Genomic DNA, 21,550 nt, shown 5'->3' on the forward strand with positions numbered 1-21,550 from the left:
CATAGAGAGCAGCAAGGACATTACAATCTCATTCAAAACGTGCCATCTTAACAGAGAAACAGATGATATTGTCCTCTTCCATGTCCATTTGTGAGAGCTTGCTGAAGTTTTCCTGTATCAACTACTGGCACTGCAGACTCAGGCTCCCATTTTGCCCACTATCACTCTTAATTTCCATGTCCTTGTGTGTCATAAGACCATAAAATATAGGCGCAGAATTAGGCCGTTTGGCCCATCAAGTCTGCTCTGCCATTTCATCATGGCTAATCCATTTTCAGTGCAGGGACTACACTCCAAAAGTTCACATTGACCTGTAGAACTTTCTGTAATGACCTGACTCTGGAAAGGTGTGACATAACTTCCATTTTTTTTCTTTTATGTAATACCCAACGTTTATTATTTCATTTATTTTTCAATGGCCAGGCAGATTTAAAAGCAAAAATTAAAGAAAAAAATCTATCTATCTAACAAACTTTGATTCTTGAACAACAGGATCAGTTTCTGTTGAGAACTGATTATTCAGTATATCAAACTTGCACACACCAGCAATTCAACAAACATTGAGGACAGCTGAGAAGAGATTTAATGGCAGTGTATAAAAATGAGGGTCTAGATAGAGTAAGTGAGAAGGAACCATTAACCTTAGCTGAGAGGAATAGGCTTAAATAGTTTCTAGGACCTTTTTTAAATTAAATAAACTCTATTCATAATTTAAAACCTAGAAGAATAAATCATGCCTTTTTATTCTTTACATTCATAGTCAATGCTTTCAGTACTGTTCTATTACATTTTTATACCCCAACGACTCTGCTGCTACTCATGGAGTGGCATCCCCTCCGTTGGTCAGGGTCAACCATGAATGTTGCATCCTAGCTGTCATACATAACCAGGGCAGTAGGATATGGAGAGCAAGCTGTTGCCTGGATCATACTCCCACTGTCCACACAGCTGATGAATCCAAAGGAACAGCAAAGACTGATACAGTTTGGCACCAGCAGCATCATAGGAGATCCCAGTCAGCACTGAACTCAATGTAAGACTGCCTCACACACTCCAGCTCCGGAGTTTTCCCTCGGGGTTTACCCCCGAAGCCTACCCCATGAGTGGATGTAGCTGCAAGGTAGCTGAGTTTACCTTCTCCTAGATGAGCTGTCAACCACAGCTGATGAGCCCCATTTGCCTGAAGCGACCGGTTTTAAGCCATTAGTAACTTGCCTTTGCCCCTTCTCCTGTCTGTAGAAATGGTTCCACCAGGCTATGTAGCTGAGCCACACATAAAGGCCAGAAGCTGGACTTGGTTGTTGGAGTCTATTTGAAGTGCATGCCATTTGGAGCGTTCCTAGGTAGTGGGAGCTTATCCCCACTACCACCACTGGCTACGAAAAGCCTGAAGGAACCACTTCCTCGGCAACTCTAACCCTGGTTTGGCAAAGCTTAAAATGCTGTGTTCAGTTCTGGTCGCCTCATTACAGCAAGGACGTGGAAGCTTCAGAAAGGGTACAGAGGAGATTTACCAGGATGCTGCCTGGGTTAGAGAGCATGTCTAATGAGGATAGATTGAGCAAGCTAGGGCTTTTCTCTTTAGAGCGAAGGGAGATGAGAGGTGATGAGAGAGGTGTAAAAATGATAAGAGGTATAGATAGAGCGAATACCCAAATCTCTTTCCCCCCAGCATGGAAATGGCTAAGACAAGGGGGCATAATTCTAACCTGATGGGAATAAAGTAATGGGGGATGTCAGGGGCAAGTTCTTTACAGAGTGCAGTGGGTGTGTGGAATGTGCTGTCAGGCATGGTAATAGAGGCAGGTACATTAAGGACATTGAAGAAACTCTTAGATAGGCACATACATGTTAGAAAAATGGAAGGCTATGTAGGAGGGAAGGGTTAGATTGCCCCTTTATTCTGAGGCTGTGCCCTTTGGTCCTAGACTCCCCCACTATGGGAAACATCCTCATCATGTCCTCTCTATTTGAGCACTTCAATATACGATAGGTTTCAATGAGATCCCCCCTCATTCTTCTAAATTCCAGTGAGTAAAGGCCAAGAGCCATCAAACACTCCTCATATATTAACCACATCATTCCCTGGATCATTCCTGTGAACCTCCTCAGGACTCTCTCCAATGCTAGCACATCTTTTTAGATCAGGGGCCCAAAGCCGCTCACAATATTCCAAGTGTGGTTTGACCAACGCCTTATAAAGCCTCAGCATTACATCCTTGCTTTTATACTGTATTCTGGCCCCTTGAAATAAATGTTAACATTCAATTACCTCAGTAACATTCATTTGAAGGGCCTGTGCTATACTTTAATGTTGAAACAAGTGAAAGAATGATGTTCCACACAGGAAACATGACAGATTTAAAGAGGAAACAAATCAATCTTTGGAAAATTCCTGAGATTGTCACCAACAACTCCTGTGACCTTCTATCCCTCCCTTACTGTTTACAGGTTCTTAACTTGGTAAAACTGATACAGTACCATGGTTGTTATGTTCAGGAGGCAGCTGAGGAAGCAAAACGCAGGTCAAAACCTTCTCTCTCGTTCCTGCATCAATCTCCGTCTGGAAAGTTAGCAGTGGCTGGGACTGGTTCTCCGATAACCAAATGGCCTTCAGTTTCAAGGTGATCAATGATAAAGGCAAGAACGTCAACCTGCAAAGGTCAAAAAGAAAACTCTTGTTACTCTTGCTATCTTTGGGCTGAAAGTACAGCCGCCTTAGCTCCCATACTACCACAACATAGAACAAACTGGTATAGCACAGGAACAGACCCTTTGGCCAACAATGTTGTGCCAAACCAATTAAATTTGTAAACAAATGGACAACCCTTCTACCTACACAGAATCCATATTCTACAATTTTCTATACATACATGTGCCTATTTAAACATCTCTTACAATTCCCTAATGTACTTGCCTCTACCTCCACGCCAGGCAGTACATTCCAGGCACAGACCACTCTCTATGTAAAAAAAAACTGCCCCTCACATCTTCTTTGAAATTACTCCCCTCTCACCATAAGTGCACACCAGTTTCAGGAAAAGTTATTACTACTATTCAACCATCAGGCTCCTAAGCTGGCATGGGGAACTTCACTCAACTCAACACTGAACTGATTCCACAACCTACAACTTACTTTCAAGAACTCTGCAACTCATGTTCTCAGTATTATTTAATTTTTGTTTGCACAATTTGTCCTCTTTTCAACATTGGTCGTTAGTCAGATTTGTTTGTGTGTAGCTTTTCATAAATTCTATTATTTTGCTTTGTTTTCCTGTGAATGCCTGCAAGAAGATTAATCTCAAGGTAGTATATGTAATTTGATAATAAATTTACTTTGACTTTGAGGGAGAGAATGCTGCAGGGAATCCAGTTAAGCATCCATGCATAGGTAATTGTAGGGGAAAGAAAAGTGAAGGCTAATTGCTTGTAATTATGGATGTGGATTGTGCTAATGTAGTTACAGGGAAATGCACACAAAGCCTAGCAGTCAAGACATGGAATATAGCAGTGACAACACCCAAGGTTTCAGGAACTACATTTATTGTATTATTGTGTGCACCCATGGTTGTAATAGAAAATTGGATTAAATCTTATATATTAATAAGATTGAAAGAGTACAGAGCAAATTTACAAGGATATTGCTGAGACTTGAGGACCTGAGTTATAAGGAAAGGCTGCACAGGTTGGGGCTTTATTCCCTGGAGCATTGGAGAATGAGGGGAGATTTATAGAAGTCGACAAAATTATGAGTGTAATAAAGTGCTATGGTAACATATACGGACTGTGATAATACATTTTTTCTTTGACTTTGACTCAAATGCAGATTTGACTTTGTAAATATTGACATGCTACTCAATAATTCCACTTCACTTAAAAAGGTTAACAAATTCAATGAAGCATGCAAGATTTTTTAATCATCTGTTGGTAATGAAGTTTATCCTTGAAAGGATATACGCTCAATGACCAATTATTAGGTACACCTGCTTGCTATTGTCATATCTAATTGCTAATCATGTAACAGTAACTCAATGCATAAAAGCATATAGACATGGTCAAGAGGTTCAGAATGGAGAAGAACAGTGACCTTTGTCACTTTGACCGTGAAATGATTGTTGGTGGCAGACAGGGTGGTTTGAGTATCTCAGAAACTGCTGAGCTCCAGGGATTTTCAGGCACAACTCTAAACTTTACAGAGAATGGTGCAAAAAAAAAATTCAGTGAACAGCAGTTCTGTGGGGGTGGGGGGGGGGGGAATACCTTGTTAATGAGAGAGATCAAAGAAGAATGGACAGACTGTTTTAAACCGACATGAAGGCATTCATAACTCAAATAACTACACATTACAATAGTGGTGTGCATAAGAACATCTCTGAACGCACAACACATTTAACCTTGAAATGAATGGGCATCAGTAGCAGGAGACCACACCAGGCTCTACTCCTGTACCTAATAAAGTGACCACAAAGTGTATATTTGTAATAAATTATTCTGTGCTCAAGCAGGGCAAGTAGTGTTCAGAGGGACTGCCGTCTCACCACACAACTCTGATGGACAGTGGAGAGTGTTCCAACTGATTGCATCACACACAAAATCCTGAAGGCCCGAAACATCAACCATACTCTTTTCCATAGATGCTGCCTGGCCTGCTGAGTTCCTCCAGCATTTTGTGTGTGTTGCTCGGATTTCCAGCATCTGCGGATTTTCTTTTGCTTGTGATTGCAAAGGAGGCTCCAACACGCAGGATCACAAGAGGCTGCAGAGGGCCGTGGACTCGGCCATCTCCCTCACAGGCACATCCCTCCCCACAATCGAGGGCATCTTCAAGAGGCAATGTCTCAAGAAGCAGCATCCATCTCTAAGGAACCTCACCACCTGAGACACGCCCTCTTTTTGTTACTACCATCAAAGGGGAGGAGGTACAAGAACTTGAAGAGTGATTCAGGAACAGCTTCATTCCCCTGCAATCAGATTTCAGAATGGCCCATGAGTCTATGAACACTACCTCACTTGTCCTTTTTGTTTTGCAATTTAGAGTAATTTTATGCCTTTGCAGCGTACTGCTGCTGAAAAACAACAAATTTCATGTCATCTGTCAACAATAATAAATCTGATTCTGGTTCTCATCTGTGTTAACAAGCAAATTAGAAAAACGTCCCACACCGTCCACACTGACTGGAGGTAGATGTCAAGTTGTGGCAAATTATAAACACGGGAGATTTTCGAGATGCTGACAATCCAGAGTAACACATAAAAATTGCTGGAGGAACTTAGCAGATCAGGCAGCATCTAAGAATGCTGTCTGACTTGCTGAAATCTTCCAGCATTTTGTATATGTTAAGTAGTGGCATTTCGTGCTTCTGAATCTGAGGAGATATGGAATGTCACCAAACACTCATGTAAATTTCTACAGAAGTATTATGGGGAGCATTCTAATTGGTTGCATCACTGTCCAGTATGGAGACACCAAAGCACAGCATTGATGAAAGCTGCAGAAAGTTGTAAACTCAGCCAGCTCTAACATGGGCATTAGCTTTCCCGCCATTGAGGACATCTTCAATAGACAATGCCCATCATGAAGGACCTTCACTGCCCAGGACAGGCGCTGTTCGCATTACTACCATCTAGAAGGAGGTACAGGAGACTGAAGACACACACTCAATGTCTAGGAACATTTTCTATCCCTCTGCCAACAGATTTCCAAACGGACCAAAAACTTATGAAGACTGCCTCACTAATTTTGCTCTCTCTGCACATCTTATTTTAGTTAGTTATTTTTAATTCAGAGTTTTTTTAATGTATTGCACTGTACTTCTGCTGCAAAACAACTAACTTCATGATATTTGCCACTGATAATAAACCAGATTCTGATTCTTCAATTCTTCGTGCGACTTTCCTCGCTCTAATACTTATCAAAAGTACGTCACATTTGAGTCACTGAAAAACACAATCTGCATCTCATTTAATCATCTTGCTAGGACATTTGTTTATTTACAGTATTTATTTATTTTTATTTAGAGATGCAACACAGTAACAGGCACTTCCAGCCAAATGAGCTAGCTCCACCCAATTATGCCTACGTGACCAATTAACCTACTAACCCCTACGTCTTTGGAATGTGGGAGGAAACCAGAAAACCCAGAGGAAAACCATGTGGGCACGGGGAGAACGTAATAACTCCTCGCAGACAACGCAATTGGTCACTGATGCTGTTACACTAACTGCTAAGCTCCCATGCCATCTCACCACTGAATAACATCTCAGACCGAAAACACTACTATCATTTGCATGGACCGACATTCTACAGACATTGCAAATTGTACAAATTTAAAATGTCAGTACAGTAATGGAGTAAGATGCAAACTGCTGGAGGAACTCGGAGTTCAATCATCATCCGTGGAGGGTAATGGACATTCGACATTTTAGGACCCAAAACAGCGACTGTCCCATTTCTCCCCACAGTCCTCTTATGCCCCAAATCCCAGCATCTACACTCTCTTGCATCTTCAGTCATAAAAGTATTCTCTGTTCTTGAAAGGTCGTTATTATATGCAGATAATGTCAAAGCCAAAATGTATACATCCCGTTTTGTTTCCTGTAAAATTTAAACAGTATTAGAGCTTCTGCTGAGGGATCTGGTCAATTTGATTGTTCAGCCTCAATGATAACTTCACTAAAAACTACAGTGGAAGCCAAAAACATATCAGAGAAGGGGGAAATGTGCATCACAATAAATCTTTAGGCAGGTTTCTTTAATATCAGCAACAGGCTTCACTCCCAATCAAAAAACTTGGCCACAAGTCCCTTACATTAACATGCCCATCCTGATTTGCCACCAATTTTCAACTCTACTTTTAGATTCAGGTCAGGTTTCAGATTCATTTATCATATTTATGTGGAAACATACAGTGAAATGTGTTAATTCTGTTTGCAACCAACACAACCTAGGGATGTGCTGGAGGCAGTCTGCAAGTGTTGCCACATATTCCAGTATCAACATAATTTGCCTACCATGTTCAGCACCTACAATACACACACACACACACACACACACACACACACACACACACACACACACACACACACACACACACACACACACACACACACACACACACACACACACACACACACACACACACACACACACACACACACACACACACACACACACACCAGACCACCTCTGGGCCTTGACTTCCAAATTTCCATTATTTTAAATATGATACACAAAAAAATAACTACATCAAAACTAAGCAATGTCCCCCGGAAAGATATTTTACCTGTTCCCAGCTATGTCCAGCACATGAAGTTCAGTCGCTTGTGAGATTTCTGGAGGGATCCTTGTTAATCTGTTATCGCGGAGACTGAAGACAGTGAGGCTGCAGCAACCACCAATCTGTGATTGAAACCAGAGTGGTTAGAAAAGCCCCCACCTCTTTTCTTGCCCCAAAGCATGAAATTCCACCTTCCTAACGCAATCCTTAATTCAGAAATGTTAACCCCCATTTCTCAAAAACAGGGACAAATTCTTGAACTGCAGTCGGCAGCATGACAGCACAGCAGTTAGCATATCACTTTACAGCTGCTGTCTATAAGATTGGGGTTAAACTCCCACTGCCATCTGTCAGGAGTTCTTTCTGTGGCCGTGCGGGTTTCCTCCCAGCGCTCCTGTTTCCTCCCACATTCGAACGACATAGGATTAGGGTTACTGAGCCGTGGGCATGCGTCATTGGCACCAGAAGCATGGCGGCACTTGCAGCCTGCCTAGCACAATCCCAGCTGATTTGATTTGATGCAAGCAATGCATTTCACTGTATGTTTAGATATACATGTGATAAACAAACCTAATCTTTAAAATCTTTTATCTTTAAATCAGATATCATGTTACTGGAGATTCATAGAGTCATAGAACACTATGGCACAACCCTTCCCATCCATGTACCTATTTGACTTTCTCTTAAATGTTGCAATTGAATCCAAATCCACCACTTCTGCTGGCAGTTTGTTCCACACTCTCACCACCCTCTGACTGAAGAAGTCTCCCCTCAGGGTCCACTTAAACATTTCACCTTTCATCCTTAACCTTTGACCTCCACTTCCAGTTTCACCCAATCTCAGTGGAAAAAGCCTGCTTGCATTTATTTCCTTACAATGCATACAAAGGAAGAAACACTCTAAAATTTCTACAACACAATGGAGTCATGGTGTACTGCAGCATGAAATAGCCATTCAGCCCACCAAGTCCATGCTAACCCTCAAACACTTATTTCCACACATTTCCATAACTCCCTGCAGGTTCCACCCCTCATCCAAACACTAGGTGGAACCTATAGCAAGCCATTACCCTAATGACCTGCAAGTCCTTGAGATGTGGGAGGAAAGTGGAGCACCTGGACGAAGCCCATGTGGTCACTGGCAGACGTGTAAACTCCACACCGTCAGCACCAGAGGTATAGCTTGAACCTGGTTCGCTGGATCATCCAGCGAGTCCTGGGATTTAAAAGGCATCAAAGGACCCTGTGTTTACTGGCCACTTTATTAGGTACACCTGCTCATTAATACAAATACCTCCCTGATCCGCCAATTATGTGTCCGCAGTTCAATACATAAAAGCATGTAGTGATGGTGAAGAGGTTCAATTGTTGTTCAGACCAAACAGCAGAATAGGGAAGAAATGTATCTAAGTGACTATGACCATGGAATGATTGTTGGTGCCAGACAGGGTAGTTTGAGTACCTCAGAAAGTACTGATCTCTTGGGATTTTCATGCACAACAGTCTCTTGAGTTTACAAAGAATGAAGCAAAAAACAAAAAAACATTCAGTGAGCGGCTGCTCTGTGGCCAAAAGCACCTCGTTAATGAGAGAGGCGAGAGGAAAATGATCAGACTGGTTCAGGCTGACAGGAATGTGACAGTAACTCAAATAACCATGCGCTACAACAGTGGTGTACTGAAGAGCATCTTTAAATGCACAACACGTTGAACCTTGAAGTGATTGCGATAGAGTAGCAAAAGTCCACATGCATACACCCAGTGGCCACCAAGTATATGTTACTCTGTTTCAGGGAACACACAATTAGGATCGCTAATCTTTTTATAGAATTTTATAGATAAATTATCCATGAGTAGCCACAGAAATTTGTAATGGAATTTAATTGCACATGTAGCTACTTAATGTTGTGACAAATGAAGATGCAATGTCATTCTGTGGCCTCTTTATTCGTCTTTTGCACTACTTCTCTAATTTAGTAATTTTTATGTCTTGCAAGACAATAAATTTCATGATATATGTAATAATAAACCTGATTCTGATACTAAGGAACCATCATAGCTTTCGGCTTAATGTACAAGGGCACATTCAAGAGGTGGTGCCTCTAGAAGGCAGCATCTGTCACTAAGAGCCTTCACCACCCAAGACATGCACGCTTCTCAAGTTTCAAGCTTTATTCAGTACACCAGTGTAAATAGAAACAAATTAGTTGTTACTCTGAATTTGATGCAGCATAAAAGAACAAAATATGCATAATGAACACAATAAAAATCAACATATAAATATAAAGCCAATTCTATATAACACGATGTACAGGTAAGTATTACATGGACTGATTATTCAGTATGTTACTCACTTCTACCATCGGGGAGAAGGTAGAGGAGCCTGTTGACCCACACTCAATGTTTTAGGAGCTGTTTCTACCCCTCCACCATCAGATTTCTGAACAGTCCACGGACCCATGAGCACTACTTCACTATTCCTCTTTTGCAGTATTCATTTACTATTTTTTATTGTAATGGTAATTTTGCAATGTACGGCTTCCACAAAACAACAAATCGCATGACATATGTCAGTGATAATAATCCTGATTCTGATAACTGACGTTTAAAAAATGACAGCAATAATAAACAGCACTACCTTTTCTGTTTGCTTTCAATCACGGCCGCGCTTTGATTACCACGTGCAGTACATTACAGGAAGGATGGGACTGCGCTGGAGAGAGTGCAGAAGGGATTCATCAGGATTCTGCCTACACTGAAGAGCTTTAGTTAAGGAGAGGGATTGGATAGATTGAGCTTGTGAACTCTGAAGTGAAGGAGGTAGAGGGGTGACCTGGTAGAGTTAGAAAAGAGTATGAGAGGCATGAATGGGCTAGGTGGTCAAAATATTTTTCCCAGGGCAAGGGTATCAAAAACAAGAGGGCACAGTTTTAAGATGAACTATAGATTTAAAGGGGATCTGAGAAGAAAATTTTATCTAAAAACATAAGAGTAGTGGACATTACCCAATACCCCAAGGGCACATCCCTCTCTGCCAGCAGTAGCATCAACAGGAGGCAACATTCATCATCAAAGATCCTCTCCATCTGGGCCATGCCATTTTCTCACAACTACCACTGGGCAGGAAGTGCAGATGCCTGAAGCTTTACACCACCAGGTTAAATAAAAGCTACTTTCCTCGAACCTTTCAGTTCTTGAATCAACCTGCACAACCTTAATCATTACAGCTTAGCAGCACTATGACCACTCGGCACTAAAATAGACTGATTTGTTTTTGCTTTAATTTTTTCTCGTAAAAATTGTATCTGATTTCTGTTTAATGTTTTTTCTTGTTAATGCAGCTTATCTGATGCTCTGTGCCTGTGATGCTGCTGCAAATGAGTTTTTCATTGCACTTGTGCATGTGACAATAAACTCAACTCTGACATTTGCATTTTGGGATCTGAAATCCACTGCCTAAGGAGGTGGCAGAATTGGTTCTAGGACAATGGTTGCAACGGCTTCTCTGGGTGCTAAAGAAAGTGCAAATGTCTGTCATAAATGTTTTTCTTGTGATTGCAATACCCTATTGGACATTGGTAAAATACTGCAAGTCTCATTGGCGAGACTGACAATGGGAAAGCTGCGTGACCTTGGTTGTTGTCTGAGCAGGCCCCCGTGGCACTGCATTGCCTGTTACAGCCAGCCAGGGGAGGAGATGCTGGAGACGGTTTGGAAGAGAAACAAAGGTGCAGCAGCAAGCTGCGATCTGTGCTGGCCTCTGCAGACTAGCTCTTCTGTCGGTGCTGCTCTCCAGTGTTCTCTCTCTGGAAGATAAGCTGGATTGCTTTCGACTGTGGCAGACCAAGTGCAAGACAAGCTAGATTGCTTTCACCTGCAGCGGACCCTACATGAGGTGAGGAACTGCTGCATCCGTTCTCTTGCAGAAACATGGCTCAAGGACAACATCCCGTGCACAATCGATCTTCAGGCCACGCCACTCAGGGACTTGTGCTAATATTATTTTGTGATTGTAGATGGTATGACAATTATTTGTGCTTGAGCGACTGTGTGAACTGTGTTTTACACCTTGGTCCCACAGGAACATTCTTTCATTTAGCTGTATACATGTGTATGGCTGAATGAAAATTAAACTTGAACAAATTCTATACTTAAGAGGCATTTAAACATACATAAAAAAATAGGAAACTCATCAAAAGATATGGACAATGTGGGCAAATGGGTACAATGTGAATGGGTAAAAGGTTGCCATGAACATGGTGGTTTGATGGGTCTGTTTCTGAGCTGTGCTCAAAACCATCTTCATCACTTCTCTTCCACTGCTCCATCTGATTCATGCACATGGGTGATAGGAAAATGGAGGCTATGTGGGAGGGAAGGGATAGATTAATCTTGGGTTAGGTTAAATGGTCAGTGCAACATTGTAGGCCAAAGGATATGCTCAACATTTTAAGAACAGCTTCTTTACACTGCCATCAGATTTTGAATGGACTATGTATACTATCTATATTTTTCTTACTTTCCCTTCTTTTTGCACTATAATTTTATATATACACACATATTATATACAGATTATATAGTGTGTGTATGTGTATATTTCTATATATACTTAGTGCAACACATAAAATTATTATAGTATTGTGCAAAAGTTTGAAGCACATATATAGCTAGGATGTCAAAGACTTTTGCACTGTACTTGGTAATTTTATGCATTCCACTCTTCTGCTGCAAAAAAAACAGATTTCATAACATATGTGAGTGATGATAAACCTGATTCTGATATGGGTTTAGAAGGGGCAGGGCGAGGGGATCATGGTTGTGAAAAGGGGAAGGGAGAGTGGAGGGAGCAGGAAGAACCAGAGAGATATCCTGTAATGGTCAATTTGGAATTAAATGACCTTGCTTGGTGTCTCAAGGATGGGTGTGTCTGCACCTGCGCCACCCCCTGCCCATGGCACTCTTTTTTTCCACCTGTCCCACACCCATCCCGCGATGCTCTACTCTCAATATTCTTTGCTCCTGCCAGATTCACAAACTCACTCTGCACCACATGCTGGCAAATACAGTGCTGTGCAAAAGTCTGAGGCACAATACTAAGCACCTCTGCCTAACCCAGAAAGCTCACAGCTTTTGTCGAAGCTGGAGACCAACCACAGCCTCAACCCAGAACACCTACATGCTTGATCAACACCAAGTCTGACTGGCAACTGAAAGTCGATCGTGACAAGCAATTAATGCTCCCTGACTTCATTATATCATCATCCTTGAGGCCTGACTAATGTTTGAAAACAACACAATATATGCTAGTGATATTAAACCTGATTTGATTCTGTACTGTGCTATACTGTTCTACTTTCTATGACTCTAGTTGGCTTTACTTCCTTGACAGCTCATTCGTCATTTTCCTTCCTTGAACTGAAAATCTCAGCAGTTAAGGGCAGTCTTGCTTCTTAGCGAAGTCTGAGAGGTCACACTGTCCTCTTGGCACCAACATCACCTTTCATTCCTAGTGACTCAATGCATAAGATCTTGTGAAGAAACTGTGGAATAAATTATAACTAATGGCTGCCAAGATCTGGCTCATTCATCAGAATTCGTTGCTAGTTCTGCTAATCCAGTCCCAGTGTTTATGCTTTATCCAAGAAACCAACTTTGTTCTCAGGGATTCTGGAAGAATTTGATGTTAAAGAGAGATCATAGGAAAATAGCCAGACTGGTTCAAGCTGACAAGAAGGTGACAGTAACTCAAGTAATCACACATTACAACAGTGCATGCAGACGAACATCTCTGAGCGCACAACATGTTGAACCTTGAAGTGGATGAGCGACAGAGGCAGAAGACCACAAACATACACTCAGTGGCCACATTGTTTGGTACAGGAGGTACCAAATGAAGTGTCCACTGAGTGTAAAGTTCCTTGAAGTTAAGAATCCCTCAGAGTTACAAATTATTTGCATCTTAAATTGCACCACAATTGTCGGAAACCACAGAATCTGTTTTGCATGCTCATGCCGTACCAAGCTTTCACTTTTGTTAATGCATCAAACAGTCCTTGGGAACCATGAAATGTGTTGCACAAAGCCAAGAAAAAAACCTCAAAGCAAATAAAGATCTCAAGTTACAATTCAGCATTTCACGATGATGTGCAATCACGGACAGGCTTCTCATACTCACTGGTTTACTTTACAACTTCACTCATTTCCAAGCAGCAAAAAAAGTTTACAGGAAGTAAAAATGTGAAAAGATTAAGCTTTCATGTACTCAGACAGAACTTTCTTAACTCAGAATATTCTTCCTCTCCATCAGATTTCTGAATGGACAATGAACTCCAGCTCACTATTACCTTTTCCTCTCTTTTTGTACTACTTATGCAATTTATATTTTAAATTTATTATTGTAATTTATACTTTTATAATATGTACTGTAATGTACTGCTGCCTCAAACCAACAAATTTCACAACATATGCCAGTGATATAAAATGAAATTCTGGAAGTTCAGTTCTCATCCATTCTAGATGCTGAGATACATCCTAGGAAGTATCATCACTGATGTAACCTGGGGTCATCGGGTGTTTCAGCTTTTTCAACATCAGACACTCTTGCCCAGGCAAGCCAGCCAGGGTTGATCAGGCCCTGGCTTTTGTCCCACGGGTCACACCTCTTGATCCACAGCCATCTGGAGGCTCGCTCAGCAGCCTCTACAATGGTTTTGATTGCTCTTTTCTTTGCAGCGCCCATAACACCAAGGAGAGAGTAGGTTCTGCACAACGAACAGCCAGCCTGTACAGGCTCACATCGTGCTCTCTATCCATCTCTGATAGGTTCTACTAGCTCCTGGTATTTGGCCTTCTTACGCTCGAATGCTTCCTCAATCCAATTTCCTGAGGAACTGTTCTGATCTATCATGCCCACTTGCTTCAAGGTTTCTAACAGAATAACCATGTCAGGCCTCAGGGATGGTGATGCGATGAAGTCACAATTACTTGTCAAGATTGACTTTCAGTTGCCAGTCAGATGCCATGCCAAGCAAGCCTGTTGGTGAGGTTGTGGTTGGTCTCCAGTTTGACAAAGGTTGTGGGCTTTCTGGGTTGGTGGAGGTACCTGCTGTTGGACCAGGAGAAGTTCTGCTTTGCGCATCCTCCCACCTTGTCCAAGCTCCCTGCTGCCCATTCCTGCCATCCTGGTAGTACACAGTTCCTCGACAGTTGCTCTGTCTGTGTGTCTGTCCCTGCCCTGAGCCCCATCAAAGCTGGTTGAAGGGAAGCTGTCCAGCCCTGCCTGACCAGACTGCTGGTCCCTACCAGATCCCCGTGCCTCAGGTATGACTCAGGCATCTCCACTCCATCATTGGCCTTCCATTTCCTCCCTGTCCGGACCTCAATGCCTGCTGTTGAGACTTTGGGGTCGCTGGAAACTCTGTACAGCAGCAAATCTCTTGTACAGTTATACCATGTATTCCTCATTCAGGCTGCTGAAGGAAAGCTGCAGTTTATTCCTCTTCCCATATAGAGCAATGCTGTTTAGGCTACAAGGGGGTACCATCTTCAAATATAGCCATTGATCTTTCTTTCAAGAGCCTCAACTGTTAACATGGGTTGCCTCTATTGCCATCGAGGGCCAGAGGATTTGGGCAAGGGTGACATGCTGGTAGGTCGAGGCCATGAACTTGCCAGATAGGCCTGACTTGTCCACACTGGTGAGCCAGACTTCTAACTTCTTGGTGGCTTTCTGGATGGCAGCCACATCGCTTAAGCTGCAGTCAAAGACCTTCCCAGGCTCTTGACTGGTTTCTCAGAGATGGCTGGGATAATAATACACTCCAAGGAGAAATGGAACTTGTCTGTGTCTGCCTTTCTTTAACACCAGAGACCTGGATTTCTCTAGCTTAAAGCCATCTTTGCCCATGCAATTAGTCTCTCTAACCCCTGGGGGATCCATCTACTGCCTGGGGCTGATACAGTTGTTGCTGTGAGGTCACCTATGAAGGCTCTGATTGGGGGTTCCTATCCTAGTCTACACTCCACTTCAGCTGCCTTAACCAGCATGTAAGAAGGTTACCGAGAATGTGAACTTGACCTCCTTGAAACCAATGCTCATCTCCTCAGTGAGAATATTACCAATCTCTGTCTTCATCATGGGGAATGAAACAGTTGCCTCAATTGTGATTTAATAATTTGCTGCACTTAAAGAACTTAGGCTTGCACTTAAAGAAAAATGCACTACCCACGAACTCAGAAAGCACTAATTGAAATAATCTGTTTTAAGAACCAGCTTCACCAAGTTGAGACAATGAATATGTATAAACCTACCTCTTTGGGAATGGAAATCAGTCTGTTTCTGTCCACATTAAAATTGGTCAGTTTTCGCAACTTTCCAATGCTCCTGGGTAAACCCTGAAATAAATTAAAAGTAATTACATAACACATCTGTAGAGGTTAGTACATTCACCTTACAGCACCAGCACTCACCGATCAGGAATGGATTTCTGCCACTGAATGTAAGGAGTTTGTACATTCTCCCCATAACCATGGGTGCTCTGGTTTCCTCTCACATTCCAAGGACATACGGATTAGCGTTAGTGAGTTGTGGGCATGCTATGTTGGCACCAGAAATGTGGCAACACTAGCAGGCTGCCCCTAGCACACCCTCAAACTGTTTTGGCCATTGATGCAAACATTGCACTTCACTGTACTGCATGTTTCGATGTACATATGTCAAATAATTTCTTCTCATCTTACTTGGGTTAACTTGCAGGTAGAGTTGGTGGTGACGAAGGCCAATGCAATGTTAGCATTAATTTCAAGAGGTCTGGAATACAAGAGCAGGGACATGATGCCGAGGCTTTATAAAGCACTGGTGAGGCCTCAATTTGAGTATCGTGAACAGTTTTGGGCTCCTCATCTAAGAAAAGATGTGCTAGCATTGGAGAGGGTTCAGAAGAGGTTCACAATGATGATTCCGGAAATGGAAAGGTTATCATAAGAGGAATGTTTGATAGTTTGGAGTCTGTACTTGGTGGAATTTAGAAGGATGGGGGGGGGGTATCCAACTGAAACCATTTGAACGTTGAAAGGCCGAGACACAGAATAGATGTGGAAAGGATGTTTCCCATGGTGGAAGGAGGGTCTGGAACAAGAGGACACAGCCTCAGGATAGAGGGGCATCCATTTAAAACAGAGATGCAAAGAAATTTCTTTAGCTAAAGGGTGGTGAATTTGTGAAATTTACTACCATAGGCAGCTGTGGAGGCCAGGTTGTTGGGTGTATTTAAGGCAGAGATTGATCAGTTCTTGATTGGGCATGGCATCAAAGGTTACGGAGAGAAAGCTAGGGAGTGGGGGTCAGGAGGTAAAAAAATTGATCAGCCATGATTGAATGGCAGAGTAGACTCGATGGGCCAAATGAATTAATTGATCCTATATCTTATGATCTTATGGGTTGTTTTCCCTGGAACGATGGAGGTTGAGGGGACACCTTATAAGATTATGAGACACATAGATAGTGTAGACAGACAGGATCTTTTCCCCAAGGTTGTAATGTCCAATACCAGAGGGCATGCATTTAAGGTGACAGGGGGTAAGTTCAAAGGAGATGTGAGGGGCAACTTTTTTTTATATATATACAGAGAGTGGTGGGAGCCTGGATTGCACTGTCTGGGATGGTGGTAGAGCCAGATACATTAGACTTTTAAGAGACGATTAGATAGGTAGATGAATGAGGGAAATGGAGGTGATGGACATTAGTTTAATTGTGCATTTGATTACTCATTTAATTGGTTCAGCACATCATTGTAGTCCAAAGGGCCTGTTCCTGTGCGATCCTGTTCTATATTCTATGCGACATCTCTCACTGAAACCAAGTTAACTTGGATAAATGAGTCTAGTCCATGGCTTTTTTGAAATGTTTTTTTAAAAAAGTTCCCAAATAACTTCTGCATCTACACAAGTACTTTATTTACAATAAATATAAAGCTTTTAAATCAAGTGATTTTCATTATGTTTTTCACCACATATTTAGATATAATAACTAATTTTCACTGCTGGTATTTTGATGCTGTCACCAGTTTGTGAACAATTACTCTGTTCTCAAACCAATCTTAAACAAACGTCAAGAGCTCAAACCAACATTAAACCAAATATTTGTTCTGAGAGAGTTGTGGATCATGAGGTTAATTAATTTCAAAAAATCCTCCAGCATCCAAGCTGAAGTTATTGAAAGTTAGTTGAGCAGAACCCTTTACGTGGTTTTGAAAATAAATGAACCAAAATGCTGTCGAAGAGACAAGGCTGCATACTGGAGGGTCAATGAACATACAGTAGGTGCTGGGAAATCACATGGAAAACTGAAATCCAAATTACTGGTGCAGTTCTGGGAGAGATGTGGTGTGAGAGACACAACTGTTGGACAAATGATTGAAAGAGACTACAAGCATACCGGGTAATTCACCAGTGTGAAATGGTCTGTCTTCGCTGTTCCTGATTACAATATACTCCCCAATAAGAAAAATCTTCAACAACACTCAATTCTGCAAGTCTTTCAGTAGAAGGACACACTTACACACACAGAAGCACACATACACGCAGGCGTGGGCATATGCATGCACTCACGTGCAATGTGTACACACAGACACTGGCATGCATATGTCTACAGCCAGGATTGCTTATGTGACATGTGAAACCTATCATTCTGGCTATATAGTAATGGTATACGTAACAGCTTGTTGTATACCCTACGTGATCAAGGGTCAACCATATTCAATATATATGTAGTAGGAATTTACTGTGGTGTGGTATATAAAAATGTTAGAAGTCCAGATATTGAATAAAATATGAATAACTATACAAGTACCAGCATGAATTTACAGTGTAAACAGCATTACAAAAACTGGTTAAAGTTGTTTACAGTTTAGTGACAGAGATAATAAATAGAGTAGGATGGGGTGGCTAACTAGAAAGGTTTATCAGATTAATTGTCTGGGGAAAGAAACTTTTAAGATGGCCTGGAGTTTGTGTTTAATAGCCCTAAAGAACTTTTCAGAAGGGGGCTTTTGGAGAAGATAGTTTGCTGGATTTGACCATCTTCTGAAAGTCAAAGATGGGACATCTTTTAAAACTTAAAAGGAGAAATTGTTATGTTTAAAGGGTCCAGAAAATTGTTTCAGGCTCTGAAAGATCAGTCATCAATCAGGATTTCCTTTTGTTTATCTCCTTGACTTCATAATACACATGGTCTTTTGTGTTAGTTTATTCTTAATATCATTAGCAAAGCAAATTAAAATACTGAAAGAAAACCAATTTACATAGTCTCAATGAAGCCTTCAGAGATGAGAAAATAGACATGTTCAAACTTCAAAGTGACTTTATTATCAAAGTACATATATGACAACATATACTACCATGAAGTTCATGTTCTTGCAGGAATTCACCGTAGATACAAAGAAACACAATACAATCAATGAAAAACGACACACAAAACATACAAATACGGACAATGTCCATACTGTAAGAAGGCAAATGGTGCAAATACTTTGTACAATAAAGTATTACAATAATAATAATTAATATTGAGAACATGAGTTGTAAAGTCCTTGAAAGCGAGTCCATAGGTTGTAGAATCAGTTCAGTACTGAGGTGAGTGAAGTTATCCACACTGGTTCAGGAGCCTGATGGTTAAAGAATAATAACCTGAACCTGATGGCGTCGGACCTCCTTCCCAATGGCAGCAGTGGGAAGACAGCATGGCTGGATGGTGGGAGTCCTTGATGATGGATGATGTTTTCTTGTGGCAGCACTCCTTGTAGATGTACTCAATGGTGGGGAGGGCTTTTCCTGAGATGGACTGGTTAATGGCTTTTATCCACTGGTTTTTGGAGGCTTTTCTGTCCAAGAGCATTGGTGCTTTAATACCAGGCCACAATGCAACCAGTCAGGATGATCTCCACTGTGCATCTATAGAAGCTTGTCAACGTTTTAGATGACATGCCAAATCTGCGCAAACTTCTAGGAAAGTAGATATGCTCCTGTGATTTCTTTGGCCTTCTTCAGTGTCTCTGTATACTTTTGGATCATTTATATCTGTGGGAAGTGCTTGAACTTAGCCACGTCCTCACCCTACTTATCTCACTGCCATTCCTACCACTGGCAATGGACAGAGTTGGAGGTTGAAGACTTACATTCAAAATTATCCATAGGTAGCTCTGAAAACTTCAAGATTCTTTCTTCAGCAGCTGTTAAAGTCTACAGCATGAAAACAGCCCCTTTCACTCAACTGGTCCACGCTGACCGAGACGCCCAATCAAGTTTTTGCTCGTGTTGAAACTGGCTGTTAAATGCACAACTTATAGACTCCTTACATGTTTGCTAAGTGAGCTGTTTGCCTCAGGTTTTCTTGCAACCATGGCCTGCAGGGTTCCCTTGCCTTACCACACTTTACCTACCCCTCTGCCTTCCCAAATATTCTTAAACTACTTTCCCCATTTTCATGGTTTTACTTGTATTCCAAGCAGCAAAGGTCTCTTGAGCCAAGTCAAAGGAGCTGGTGGTAGACTTCAGGAAGGTGAAAACACCCTGCGTTTCCCATCTCCATCAAAGGAATGGAAATGGAAGTCATCTGGGACTACAAATACCTGGGAGCTCACCTGGACAATAAACTGAACTGGACTAAAGATACAGGGGCTCTGTACCAGAAGGGACAGAGCTGACTGTACTTCCTGAGGAGGCTCCAGTCATTCAACATCTGCAGCACTATGCCACGTGGCCAGCAGTCTTTTCTATGCTGTAGTCTGCTGGGGCAGCAGGGTGAAAGCAGCTGACGCCAAGAAGATCAATAAGCTCTTCAGGAAGGCTGGTTCTGTCCTGGAGGTAAACTGGAATCTCTGGTGGCTGTATCTGAGAGGAGGACACTACAGAAATTACGGAGCATTGCAGACAATCCCTCTCACCCCCTCCATGACATTCTGGACAGACAGAGGAGCATCTTTAGTAACAGACTGATTCCACCGCTGAATGCCACAGGAGATCCTTTCTCCCTGGGGCTTTAAGACTCAGCAACTCCTCCTCCTATGGTTTCTTTGCACGTTTGTATTCTTTTTCGTACCTCAATGCTTACATTTTGTATTTTAAAGTATATATTTCTGACTGAGCAATCTTGCAAAAATAATTCCCTTTGGGACAAACAAAGTTTTATCTTTTCTTCCTTCTGTGAATACTAGAGAATTTATGAAGAACTATGCATAAACAAAGACTGACAAACAACCAATGTGCAAAAGAAGACAAATTGTGCAAATAAAAAATAATGCTCAGAACATGAGTTGTAGAGAGTCTTTGGAAGTGATTCTGTAAGTTGTGGAATCAGTTCAGTGTTAAGATGAATGACGTTGTCAATGCCAGTTCAGGAGTCTGATGGTTGATGTGTAATTGCTGTTCCTGAACCTGGTGATGGGGGACCTAAGGCTTCCATAACTCCTTCCCGGTGAAGCAGGGAACATAGCCTGGATGGTGGGGTCCTTGATGATGGATGCTGCTTTCTTGTGGAGGTGGTCCTTGTAAATGAACTCAATGGCAGGAAGGGCTTTGACTGTAATGAACTAGGTTGTATCCACCAATTTTATTTAAATTATTTATTAGAGATACAGCACAGAACAGGCCCTTCCAGCCTAACGAACTATCCAGCAAAGCACCTACTTAACACCAGCCTAACCACAGGACTACTTACAATAACCAATAAGCCACCAATCAGTACATCTTAAGTTCTTGATTAGTCTGGTCATGAAAGGTTGCTGGAGAAGGCAGAAGAATAGGGTTAAGAGGGAAATGGATCAGCCATGGTGAAATGTGGAGTAGACTTTTTGGACCGAATGGCCTAATTCAGCTATGTCTTATGCCCTTTGGAATGTGAGAGGAAACCTACACAGTCACAGGGAGTAGCATAAACTCCACTGGAAATGAACTTGAAACTCTGAATGCCCCACGCCTTCATAGCATAGTGCAAACCACTACACTACCATGGTGCATGGCAGTGCCTCTACTTAGGAGTTCACAAAGATTCATCATGAATTCTAAAACTTCGACAAACGTCTATAGATGTGTGGTGGAGAGTATATTGACTGGCTGCATCACAACCTGGTATGGAAACATCAAAGCCTTTGATGGAAAATCCTACAAAAAGTAGTGGATTGGGCCCAGTCCTTCACGGGTTAAGCCCTCCCCACCATTGAGTACATCTACAACAGGCATTGTCGCAGGAAAGCTGCATCCATCACCAGGGATTCCCAC

The 21,550-nt window shown here is 41.9% G+C and overlaps 1 protein-coding gene across 1 annotated transcript in view; it reads right to left on the reverse strand.

Moving 5' to 3' along the window:
- The window catches only part of lrrc1 (leucine rich repeat containing 1), a 133,417-nt gene that overhangs the window by 7,023 nt on the left and 104,844 nt on the right, over positions 1 to 21,550 (reverse strand). The window contains exons 10-12 of the mRNA XM_073056722.1: positions 15,587 to 15,670; positions 7,284 to 7,399; positions 2,482 to 2,654 (exon numbers count right to left, since the gene is read on the reverse strand). Of these exons, the coding sequence (XP_072912823.1) occupies positions 2,482 to 2,654; positions 7,284 to 7,399; positions 15,587 to 15,670 (373 nt within the window). The remainder of the gene's footprint in view (positions 1 to 2,481; positions 2,655 to 7,283; positions 7,400 to 15,586; positions 15,671 to 21,550) is intronic.

The sequence above is a fragment of the Hemitrygon akajei genome, chromosome 9 (genome assembly GCF_048418815.1).
Source record: "Hemitrygon akajei chromosome 9, sHemAka1.3, whole genome shotgun sequence".
Lineage (NCBI taxonomy): Eukaryota > Metazoa > Chordata > Chondrichthyes > Myliobatiformes > Dasyatidae > Hemitrygon > Hemitrygon akajei.